The sequence below is a fragment of the Catharus ustulatus genome, chromosome Z (genome assembly GCF_009819885.2).
Source record: "Catharus ustulatus isolate bCatUst1 chromosome Z, bCatUst1.pri.v2, whole genome shotgun sequence".
Taxonomy (NCBI): domain Eukaryota; kingdom Metazoa; phylum Chordata; class Aves; order Passeriformes; family Turdidae; genus Catharus; species Catharus ustulatus.
The window spans coordinates 11,159,800-11,172,071 of NC_046262.2; the positions used below are offsets into that span (position 1 = coordinate 11,159,800).

At 42.0% G+C, this 12,272-nt stretch overlaps 1 protein-coding gene across 2 annotated transcripts in view; it reads left to right on the forward strand.

The window, feature by feature from the left end:
- Positions 1-12,272, forward strand: part of RAI14 (retinoic acid induced 14) — a 101,056-nt gene that overhangs the window by 78,113 nt on the left and 10,671 nt on the right. For both annotated transcript variants that reach the window (XM_033085816.2, XM_033085817.2), the window contains exons 4-9: positions 1,667-1,755; positions 3,519-3,583; positions 7,034-7,091; positions 7,289-7,359; positions 8,750-8,856; positions 11,985-12,163. In XM_033085816.2, coding sequence (XP_032941707.1) covers positions 1,667-1,755; positions 3,519-3,583; positions 7,034-7,091; positions 7,289-7,359; positions 8,750-8,856; positions 11,985-12,163 — 569 coding nt within the window. The remainder of the gene's footprint in view (positions 1-1,666; positions 1,756-3,518; positions 3,584-7,033; positions 7,092-7,288; positions 7,360-8,749; positions 8,857-11,984; positions 12,164-12,272) is intronic.

Consider the following 12,272-nt stretch of genomic DNA (forward strand, 5'->3'; position numbering starts at 1 on the left):
AAGATATTAGAACCATCCCAGGAATACTGGCTCTTTCACTTTGGTGCATGTTTGATGATGGTCCTAACTTTCCACACACAAAGAAATAATAATTAGAAGTGTTTGGACTTGAATTTTTGTTTTACATTACTCCCGCTGAGAAACTGCTCTGTGCGTGTCAGGCTGATATTGGTAGGACTCACATGGTAGCAGGATGTCTGCCCATATCTTAAGACTTGACGACATTGGCATGCTATGCATCAGGAGAATATAAACTTTTCTGTTTTCAGAAGCTTTTCCTTCAGGGCAAAATGAGGTCAGCAACATCTCTGTGGCACTGCTTCTGTGAATCTTGGTGTGCCCAGCCTGAGGGTGTCACACATAAAATTTCAGCTGTAAAACGGTTTGAGTTGAGTATAATTTCTTTGGTTTGTTCTGTAATTACATCTTAGGTAATTGATGCTTGGAAGTGCCGTGGTGTGGCTGCAGTTTCACACTGTTTAAACAAGCAGGTGCTTGGGGTGAACAGCAAAACCACAAGTGGAAAAAATATATCTCTGACATAGTCTCTTAAATATTCAATAGCTTTGATTTTTCCAGGTACTCACAGTAAACTATTTTCCCCCCACCCATACACAACGGATAGATGTCCTCTATAAAGGACAGTGCAGAAGTACAATTTGATGTAGTTCAATTAAGGAAATAAAGAATCATGTTTTAGAGGAGCTAAATTTTGTTCACTGAAAGGGGAAAATCTAACTAAATCTGACTAAATCTAAGTAAATCTGACTACTCTGACTAAAATGTCTACAACAAAGTCAGTTATTGTGACTGTTTTCTTTATTAATTCCCCAAGCCCAGGCATTCTTTGGGGATATATTACATCACTAGGGACATAAGTTTAGAAATCGTGTGGGACTAGATGTACATAATGCATATGATATGAGTTGATGGGACAGCAGCCCATGTAAAATCAGAGTCATGGGATTGTTCAGGCTGGAAAAGACCTCTAAGATCATTGAATCCAACCATTAACCCAGCAACCCACATCTACCAGTTGCACATCTACCTGTCTCTTAAATATGTCCAAGAGCCTTCCGGGGATGGTAACACTACCAGGTCCCTGGGCAGCTTTTTCCAGTGCTTGACAGCCCTTTTGGTCAAGAAATTTTTTCCTCATGTCCAATCTAAACCTCCCCTGGTGCAGCTTGGGGCCATTTCCTCTCATCCTGTCCCTGGGAGTTCCCTGGGAGGAGAGACCAACCCCCACCTGGCTACACGCTCCTGTCAGGGAGTCGTAGAGAGTCATAAGGTCCCTCCTGAGCCTCCTTTTCTCCAGACTGAGCATCCCCAGCTCCTTCAGCTGCTCCTCATGGAACTTGTTCTCTGAACCTTTGCCGGCCTCGTTACCCTTCTCTGGATATGTTCCAGCGCATCAACATCTTTCTTGTAATGAAGGTCTCAAAATGAACACATTATTTGAGCTGTAGTATGAAAGTATGACTACAAAGTCTTTTTGATGTGCCGTCTCACTTCCAGAGTTGTTACCTTCCAGGGAGGCAATTACCTGGAAGAATGCCAAAAGATCTAAGGACAGGGAGGAAAGAACTTGCCAGTATGCAGTTAGTGAATGAAAGAGAAAAGATACTTTAATAATAATAAAATACATGTAAATGTTCTCTTCCAGTTTTCACCTGGCAGCCACGAAAGGGCATGCAGAATGCCTCAGGATCATGGTGACCCATGGTGCAGATGTAACAGCCCAAGATGGTGCAGGTATGCCTCTCTGAAGCTATACAAGTAGCATGATACACTCAATTTGCTTGTGTAGTTATTGATGTGCAGAGTGAAAATACAGATTTGACAACTTTGCCTTTCCCCACACACCCTGTAGGAAAAGCAGTTGTAACACTTGCAGGTTTGGGCATACTTTCCTGCACAGAAAATTCAGAATCTAAAGTCCTTAAAAACCGTTTTTTCTAATATTATAAATTTCAGCATTTGTAGTGGGTTCCAGATGTAAAATAGTTGCTCGATTTTTAAATTGTTATTTTTAAGTAAAGAAATTCTCCTCCCCCTCCTCTTTTTATTGTTACAGGTTGCGTCAAGATCTTCGGTTTTGCTTTCATGTTTATCCAAGCTATTAATCCCATTAACTTTAGAGGAGTTACAGTAAGACATTTCCTTAGGATTATGACATAGTGAAAACAGCTGATACAGGCCAAAACAGAGCTGAGAGCTATTAAGTATGATGTTTTGGTTCTCAGAAGTCCTGTGCTTAATTATTACTCCACTAGGAGAATGATGGGAGCTGAATTTGAAACTGGCAAGCTATTCTAAATAGAGTTTGGTTGACACATCTGTGGAATCTGTGCCCAGCATTTTCTCTGGCTGGCTGAGCCACCTGGTTGACCTGTCAGCATTCTGTCTCTCCAGTAGTGATCTGTAATTGCTGGGCTCATGGGTTGTGTTTTGCCACTTACTGCAGCCTGAGGGAATCTCTCTCATGTGTGGGAATGATTTGCCTCTATAAAGAAGTGTCTCTGATACTGGAAGAAGCGTTCATATTTTACATAATGATAAGGGATTATATGTACCTGATGCAGACTATAATTCCGAATTCATGTTTCACCTTGCCTGATGATTTATTCGTTGCTTGGGTAGTAAGGGGTTGCCCACCTACTTCCACCTGAGAGTGCCGGCCCAGTGCTCTTTAGGGAAATCTTTCTATGTGAAAGTCACATCACTTGCAACAAGACTTTCCTGTCACAAGTATCCTTGTCTCTTTTGAGTACTAAATCCTGGGTCCTTCTTGTCTTAGTTGCATGGATAATTTCTTCTTTTGCTGTCTTGTCATCTGTAATTTTTCAGATGCTCTCTAAGATAAAGCTGGAGGAAAGACTTCAGTGTTTCATCATAAATCCATAGTCACTAAATCATGGCATTGGATAGCTAAATATGAATTCTAAGGTGCTAAATAAATTAATTGAAATGCAAACCAATGTAGGTCTGTGTTTAATAGGGAATAGGGAATCTGGGAGGTGCAAACTAAAGCAGGTCTGTGTTTGAGTCTTTTATGTGCACTTCATGGGTGACATAAGTTTAATATAGTTGTAGGTGGTGAATTTGGCAGGTTTTACTCTTAATGCTGGTTACCTTTTCATTGTCAAATGCCAAAAATTGTGAAGACCAACAGAAATCTGTGTGTAAGGGAAACTGTAATATTGGAAAATTGTTTTCTGAGAAACAAGACATAATGTACAATCTTTGACTTCTGCCCATGTGCAGTCTGACATAACGTTTGTGTGATTCCTTTGTACAAGTTAAGACTAAGATTATTCTGTTACTTGTCTGAATAACAGGTAGTAAAGACATTCTGCTTGATGTAGGTTTTTACTTTATTTTCTCTACCCTTACTTTTTATGTGTCGTGATATGAACAAGACAGATAATTCAAGATTTTGCCTTTGTCATGGAAGGTTCTATTCCTGTACTTTGGCATGACTGAATAATTAATTTGCTTTGCTTTTATTCATTTAGGGCACAGTGCTTTACATCTTGCAGCAAAGAACAGCCACCCTGATTGCATTAAGAGGTTACTTCAGGTAAAAGAAAAATCAAATTAATTTTGTTTTTTGCCATTTTCGTTTGGTTCCATTAGATGTGAACTCATTTTGTACTTATAATCTGCACCAAACTTCTATATTGTTCTATCTCCTTGGCATCAAGAGAGTCACATCAAGAGTTTAAACATAAAGAGTTTAAGGATCTTTCAGGCACTGCGACTGAATGATGGAAAACAGTGTGTCTTCCATCAGTGGTCTGCAAATACAGTTTTCCATGTCCAGCTGCTCTGACACAGCTTGGTTGGGTTTCAAGTAGGTTGTAGCTTCAGTTTAACTTCCTGTGTTTTGTCTGTGTGGTTGGATGACTTGGAATTAGGTGGATTAAGAGTTACAGGGGGAAAGGTTTTTCACTTCTGGGGGGATTCTGATCATGTTCCACTGGAATGCTTTCTGTGGATTCTGTGTTTCACCATAGAAATGTTCTCAAGTTTAAAGCCAAAGGAGATGAAAGAAAAGTAGTTTAGATCCAGAAATAATATGGAAATAATCAAATCTTCAATGAAATGAGGTAAAGGACAGTGAGGGGTTAAAAAGGGAGTTGAAAGAATGCGGAGAGAAAATAAGAAAAACAAAAGTGAAGAAGCAGAAGAGTCTCACTGTACATCTCAGCTCTATTTCAGAAATACAGGTAAGTTTTCATGGTGGTGGTCAGAGAAACAGAACAGGTTTTTCTAAGTGCACTTATCAGTTAGTCTCAGAAAAATAATGAATACAGACTGAAAATACAGATGAAATAATGATTAACAACCCCCATTTGAACATGGTGCTGCAGAAAGAGAATGGATCCTATATCCCAACCTCCAGACTATTTTCTCCAATCTATTTTTCCCTGTTTGCCTCAGGGCTCTCCAGCTGTCCTGTGACTGACCTCTGTCAGTGTCTCTGGCAGCACAGGGTCCAGTTTCACTGGCTCGCCCTCCGTGCCCCTTGCATGGGATGGGTTATCCTCAGCCCATCCTTTGCCACGACGCACATCGCCATCAGGCCGTCGCTGCTGGCATGGCAGGCAGCAGCACCGAGCTCAGAGCTGTCCGTGCTCAACACCGAGGATCTGCTGCCCTTCCGCGTGCCTGCTGCACCACACACGGCTTTCCCCGATGTTTTCCTAGTTTTACTTCAACATGCAGATTTATAAACGTGTTCCCAAGTGCAAAGCCATTGCTAATATTCTCCAGTAATTAATGGTTTTAGGATTATCTTCTGTGGACCGAGATGTGTGCAAGGAATTTCTAGCTGGTGTTGAACTAAAACAGGCTGAATAATTATTTCACACAGACGGAATAATGACATTTTTATTACAGAATGTAATGGTCTATGTGATCCTGTTTCCCTAGGTTATCATAGGCATGTTGGACACAGTGCTGCATGTAAAAGTCAAATGTTTGATTTCTAGAAATGCATAATTTTACGGTTGTGTCCTCTCCTGTCCAACGAAAAACATTGAAACTTGTGGAGGGTTTAGAGAACCAGTCCTGTGAGGAGCAGCTGAGGTAGCTGGTGGTGTTTGGCCTGGAGAAAAGGAGGCTTAGGGTAGACCATATCACAGTGAGAAAAGAGGAAATGGCCTCAAGTTGCACCCTGGGACCTTTAAGTTGGATATTAGGAAAATTTCTTCACCTGGGGGGATTTAAGAGATGTATAGATGTGAAACATATTTTAGTGATGAACATGGCAGTACTGGGTCAACAGTAGGATTGTATGATCATGATGGTTATTTCTAACCCAAATGAATGTAAGTTTCTATGATACTCTTTACTGTAACTAAAACAAAAATCTTCTGTACCAAAACAAGCCTTGATAAGAATTTGAATTATTTTTTCATTACTATTTGTTGGTTTGAAGTCTAGATTGATCAGTAGCATCTGACAATTGTAATACAACAAGATATAACTGCATTGTTGGTGCTTATTTTAAAAAATGCTAATGAACCTGTATGGCAGGTTCAACAGTGGGCCATGAGAGCCTCTGAACTTTAATAAGGCCAAGTGCTGGTGCTGCTGTTGGATCAGCCCAGAGAGCCAAACGTGTCCTGGGCTGCATCCAGAGCCCTGTGGGCAGCAGGGCAGGGAGGGGATTCTGCCCCTCTGCTCTGCTCTGCTGAGACCCACCTGGAGCACTGCACCCAGAGCTGGGGTCCTGCACAGGAGGGACAGGGACCTGCTGGAGTGAGCCCAGAGCAGGGCCATGAAGGTGATCAGTTACACCCTGAGAGGCTACCTAGAACAGAGGCTAGATAGTGTTATAGGAATAAAGTAGGTATTTATTAAAAGGCCTTCAAAGGATACACCTTGGGCAGTACAAGAGCCCAGCCGTGGCTGTACCCAAGATGGACAATGGGTCACGAGTTTACACACTTTTATGTTTTGGTCCATTCACATACTGGGGTCAGTTGTCCAATTACAGCTCCAGATTATGAAGTCCCATCTTCCCAGCTTCCTCTCCTCAACTGGACCTGAAGCTGCAGCAGTGTCCTTGGTTCTCAGACTGGAAAAGGATTGTTTTGTCTAATAAACTGTGAAGAGAACTTGCTAACTTTATATGGAGTTCAGAGTTATATACTAATGCCGTAGAGAATCTGGATAATATGAAAGCTAAAACTTAAGGCATCAAGAGGAATGGAGCACCTCTGCTCTGAGGAAAGGCTGAGACTGTGGTGTCCAGCCTGGAGAAGAGAAGGCTCCCAGGAGACCACAGAGCTGCTTTTCAGTCTCTAAAGGGGCCACATAAGAAAACCAGCAGGAGAGTTTTTACATGGGTATGTCATGATAGGACAAGTGGCAATGGCTTCAAACGGAGGGAAGGTAGCTTTAAATTCAGTATTAGGAAGAAATTCTTTACTGTGAGAGTGGTGAGGCACTGGCACAGGTTGTCCAGAGCAACCTGGTCTAGTTGAAGGTGTCTCTCCCTCCATGGCAGGGAGTTGGAACAAGATGATCTATAAGGTCTGTTCTAATCCAAAGCATGCCACAGTTCTATGGAATAATGCTGGACAAATTGGCTTAGGACATGGTTGCTTTGGCTTTTACTTTAATGTTTAAAAGAAAAAAAAAATCTGAGGCAAAGGAGAGATTTTATTTACTGATTCATTTATTACATTATTATTATTATTATTATGTTTATGTTTCTTTTTATTTGCATTTTTATTTGCATTTTTATTTGCATTCTTATTTACTGACTTAATTTATTCTGAAACGATAGCATTTTTAGGGACAGTTCTCTTAACCTATGTCTTCAATATAAATCGGTATGAAAACAGAAAATACCAGATTGGTAGAGAGACAGGCTGTACCTTCCTTCAGTGTTCTTCTCTGAAGGAGCACATAAATCTTTTTCAAAGATGTTAAGCATTCTGTCTATATAAAGCATATGTTTTATTTTCTTTGTATTTCTTTAATTGCCTTTTTTCCTTTTCCTTATTGAATTGTGCAGAGTAAATGCCCAGTCGACAGCACTGACAATTCTGGGAAAACAGCTTTACATTATGCAGGTAACTTCCTTGATGAAAGTTTGCTCTGTTTTGTTGTGGTTGATAGTCCTAACTCATCAGCCTAGAATTTGTTTTTTGTACTCCACTGTAATTCTGTAGTATTGCAAGTCGAAGTGTGGGACACAAATTTTGAAATTGGGGTTTAATAGACTTTCACAACTGGTTTTTTTTTAACATTTCATTTTATTTTCTTTTAGCTGCATGTGGATGTCTTCAGGCAGTTCAACTCCTGTGTGAGCACAAATGTCCCATTAACATCAAAGATTTGGTACGTGCCTATTCTCCTGTTGTGTACTGCAGATAGTTCAGAGCTTTTATCACCCTCGTTGCATGCCCTTCTCCATCTTGGGTGCAGTAATTAAGAGCAATGCTGTGCTAATACCTCCTGGAATCTCTCTGCTGGAGAAAGTTCCTTCTGCAGCTTGGCATTGCAGAGGTGTGGAAGCACTTAATCTGATACCGTAGTGGCAGGGTTTGTTGATTGTTGGGACATTGGCACAGGTACCAGAATAAATTCTTACACGTTCAACACATAATTAAAAGTGTTTCCATTGTCCCCAGGAGGCTTTGGAAAAGGCCCATTATGTGGCCAAGGGCTTAAAAATGCTCACAGTGCCCAATCAGAACATGATAAGCCTGAGGGGAAAAGATGTACCTGACATATTCCAAAAGCTCAGAGACAACTACATTCACTACTGTGAAATGTCTACAACCAGCCAGGTCTGGCTTTGGGAATGATGCAACTGCTGATAGAAAACCTAATGATAAGGGAAAGGGATCTGTAAAGCACTGGTCAGGCAGGAAGTGATAAAGATTCTCCAGCTTGTTTGGTTTTGGCTTTGATCTATATCTGGTCTTTCTAGCAAAAACAAGTATGTCACAGACATCTGATCTAAGATTTCAGCAGATGCATTTTAAAGGCATAAAAGGTTTGTTCAATCTTAAGGCTGTAGGAGTATCTTAAAAATGTCCTCAGCTACATCATGGCTGGCTATATAGGAAAGAGAGAGAACCAGCCTCAGAGGTGCATGACAAAATTATAAGCAATGGTCAGAATTCGGGTAATAGACCTTACTGGGAAATTCCAGTTAGCTACTAGTAAAAAAATAACCTCACCCTGAAGGTGGCCAAACACTGGAACTGGTACCTAGAGCTGTGTCTTTATCTTTGGAGGTGCTTAAAACATGACTGGCATGTCTCTGAGCAATGTGCTGAAACCTGAAGTTTGCCTGGCTTTGGATTGAGAAGAAAGTTGGAGAACTCCTAGATATCTCTAAAGGTGTCTTCCAACTGTGTTATTCTATGACTTTATGAAATGTTGTATTTTTGCCTAGTACTTAGTTAAAATTACCATTTTTGTTGTGGAGCTACAGAAAGATATTTTCAAAAGTTTCCAAATAATTGTGTTTTAGCATTGGGCAAACAGCAAAGGAAGTACAAAAGCAAACAGCATTTCTACTCCCTGTGTTTTGCATCATCCCCAGCAGACAAGAAAGAAATTATAGCACACTCAGCTATGTTTATGGTACACAGGGAAAATGTGCTAATAGCACCTCATTTTGCTATGTAAAGGTGAAAATTGTAGCTGACCCTAAACATCAGTGTGTTTTTGTAAGTGGATGGAATATTGTTCACAGTTTCTTTGTATGCATTTCTAGGATGGGAACATACCTTTGCTGCTTGCAGTACAAAATGGTCATACAGAAGTCTGCAAATACCTTCTGGATCATGGAGCAGACATCAACACCAGGGATAAAAATGGAAGGTACAGCAGGTTAACGTGTTGATTCTTCACCAAAGCTGGCTCTCAAATGAAGATTTCTTCTCAAATCCTTCCCAAAATAGTTGATGTTAGGTGAAATAATGCTTTCTGTACTAGACAGCATATCCTGATTGCTAAGAAGCCTTACAGAGCTCTGATTGAAGAGGAAGATGAAGCACAAACTATGTGACTATAAAACTAATCTGCCTGTAAGATTTCCCTTGGGCTACCAGAGCAGTATAGCCCATTTTTTAAATTATTCCTTTGTGAATATGATTGATAGCTCTTACCCACACATCACTTTCTAAGTGTCCCAGTTTGAAATGCTGCTCTCTTCTTGGAATGAGTTAATACCTCCAACTTAAACCCTTAAAACTGCTACTTGTGAGCAAAATCTGTGGAGAGTTGCTTTTTTTTGCCATAATGCAGTCACAGCAATGAGAAAAAAACACAGTAAATCTCTGTAGTGGAGATGCTGTTGTTTTAGAAGGCTCCAATTAGAGATTTTTCTGCATTAAGAGATAGTGTTTCTCAGAAAACTTTTTAAAAAGCAACATTCTTGTTCTGATGATACTGAGAAAGATCAAGACTCTTAGAAAATTATGGACTGTTTTATAAACAGCTGGTTACAGTAATTTCACGAATACAAGCCGCAGCAATTTGACAAAAATTTTGGTGAAAACCCGGAAGTGCGGCTAATAGTCGTGGGAGGCTAATATGTGAATAATTTTCTGACATTTACAACCCCAGACGTGCCAGCCAGGGCGCCGAGCCAAGCACCTGCCAGTAAAAACCGGCATTTCGCAATTGTTACAGTGTTACTGTGTTGCCCTGGCTCCCTGCAGGCAGCACGGGGGGCGGGGAGAGAGGCAGGAGAGCTCTCTTCTTCCCTCCTCTGCCGTGGCCCGGGGAGGACGGGGGGGGGGGGGGGGGCGCGCCGCCATTGCTGCGGCTCCGGGAGCCGACGGGAGCCCCGCGCAGCCATTGCTGTGGCCCAGGGAGGCAGGTGGAAGCGTGCGCCGCCATTGCCGCGTCTCAGGGAGCTGACGGGAGCCCCGCACAGCCATTGCCGCGGCTCGGGGAGGAGGCGGGGTGCTTTGTCCGCGCCCGCCGCCGGCGCCACAGGCGCGGGAAAGCTCCATCCCCACTCACCGCCGCTGCCGTAGGAGCAGGGGAAGCTCCGTCCCTGCCTGCCACCGCTGGGCAGCGCCGACCCGGGGTGACCGAGCCCAGTGGCAGCGGCGGCCGGCCCCGAGCGGCAGCACCGTGCTGGACCACCTGGCCCCGTCAGCGGCCCCTAGCGGGCCGAGCCTGCACAGCCTTAGCTCAGCCAGTAAACCCCGCCCTGCCGCGGTTCTGTTACTAATTGCACGCGGGGTCCTCGCTGCGAACGACAGAGCGGCTTGTATTCGTGTGCGGCTTATCTATGGACAAAAACCGAAATGTTTGCCAACACCCAGAGATGAGGCTTATACTCAGTGCGGCTTGTGTTCGTGAATTTACTGTAAACTGTGGAGGTAAAAGTGGGATACTGAGAAGACTTGGCACATACATTTCATAGCAATTTTGATTATTCTGTGTGACACAATGCTATCTCTGTTCCCTGGTGGCACCTGTGAACATAACACTGGACTCTAACTTGTTTTTTATCAGTCCAAAGTTCATTAGAGCACTCTTTGTTTCTAGTTGTCTGAGAAAACCCCTTTGTTTTCTGTCAGTTTTCCTTGCCTCATTGATGCTTTGAACCTGAGTTGATGCACACTCTGGGGCCTCTGCCTTCCCCTTGCTCTCCTAGTGTTTAATCAGCAGACAGTGTTAAGACTTTCTGATTTAATTGGATGGAGGAGTTTCTGTCATAGATAGGACTCTCAGTTTTGTATTTTTTGTAAGATAATACTGTGTGTAGAAGCAACAAAACATTGTAACATGGAATATGCTGATTTACTTCTTGTTTTAATTGTGGTGAGGGAAGTGACTTCTGCTGCATCTCGTGTTCACAGAAGTAGGTGAGATTTTTACTGAAACGGGAGAAACCTCACTGGGAGAAGAGAAGGATAACCTTCGAAAATGGCATCTCCAGATTCCTATCATGTCCAGACTAAGTGAATTATTTTGGTAATCTAAAACCATCCCTGTGACTCTGGAGGTGTTATCCAAGTTATCACTCACCATTACTTTTATCACAGCGCTGCAACAGCAGTCACTTTTCCAAGTGACTCACTCATTACAAGAAGTATGTTTAATTCATTAGTAAAACTGTTGTCTTAATAGTTAGCAAATATTATCACTGTAGTAACCTTTCAGCATCTTATCTGCACTGAGGAATGTATTTGGCAGTAAACTTGGCCAACCTATTAGACATGTTTTCATGCTGACAAAGGAGAACTATGCCAGAGCAGGAAGGCAATATTAGAGCATGCTTGAAAGGTGAGGTTTTCTGTGTATTTGCAATTATTTTCTATGTCTCTTATGGCCCCTTCAGATAATTGAGAAAAGCAGATACAACGTGTTAGGAGAAGACTCCTTCTGTATGCTATGCTTACTCTAGGAGCTGACCCTGTGCAGCTGCCATATGTTGGGAAGGGAATTGTTTGTGCTCTCATGAATTTCCTTTTTTCTTTTTTTTAGGCTGACAGTAGCACAGGGTTTGAGGTCCAATTCATCTCTTGGACTCACTGAAGATGTAGATTTTTTGTCTTTTTAATTGAAATCTGTTTGTTTTGTCTCAAACAAAATGTGTGAAGGAGAGCAGGAATGAAATAAAGGTTTCCATGTTGTACCACCACTGTAATGCAAGTGTAGCAGAAAGGTTTGTTAGTCTGACTTTATCCTTCAGCCATTTCTATCTATGACTCTCCTCTCAGCCTCAGGAAGCCATTTTTAGAAATGTTTGCAAACCTGTATTTGCAGCTGGAGTGTATGAGGGAGAGGAGGAAGAACTGTCAAGTGTTTGTTTGTAAGGAGAAACAGTAGTTACATTTATGTACCAATAAATATGTGATAGAATCTTGGACCTTATTGCACAATAACAGTCACACTTCTTCTTTTCCCTGAAAAAAATGAGCTGCTAAAGAGAATGCCCTTGACACTTGCTGTTTCTGTCCTGTTTTGTTTTGTTTTATCTTATTCAGAACTGCTTTGATGATGGCTTGTGAAGCTAGCAGCCTTAATATGGTGGAAGCTTTCCTCAGGAGAGGTGCAGATGTCAGTTTAGTAGATGTCTTTGGACAGAATGCCCTGCATTACGCCAAGCTCTCTGAGAACACAGGGATCCAGAACCTCCTGTCGTCAAAGATATCGCAGGATGTGGGTATGTGAGAGAGGCTGACCTGCACTTTGTCACTTCTCAAACAGGCTACATGTATGTTCAGCACTGAACAAATTTACTTCAAAGTAGCCTGAAATGTTGCAAAAGGCAT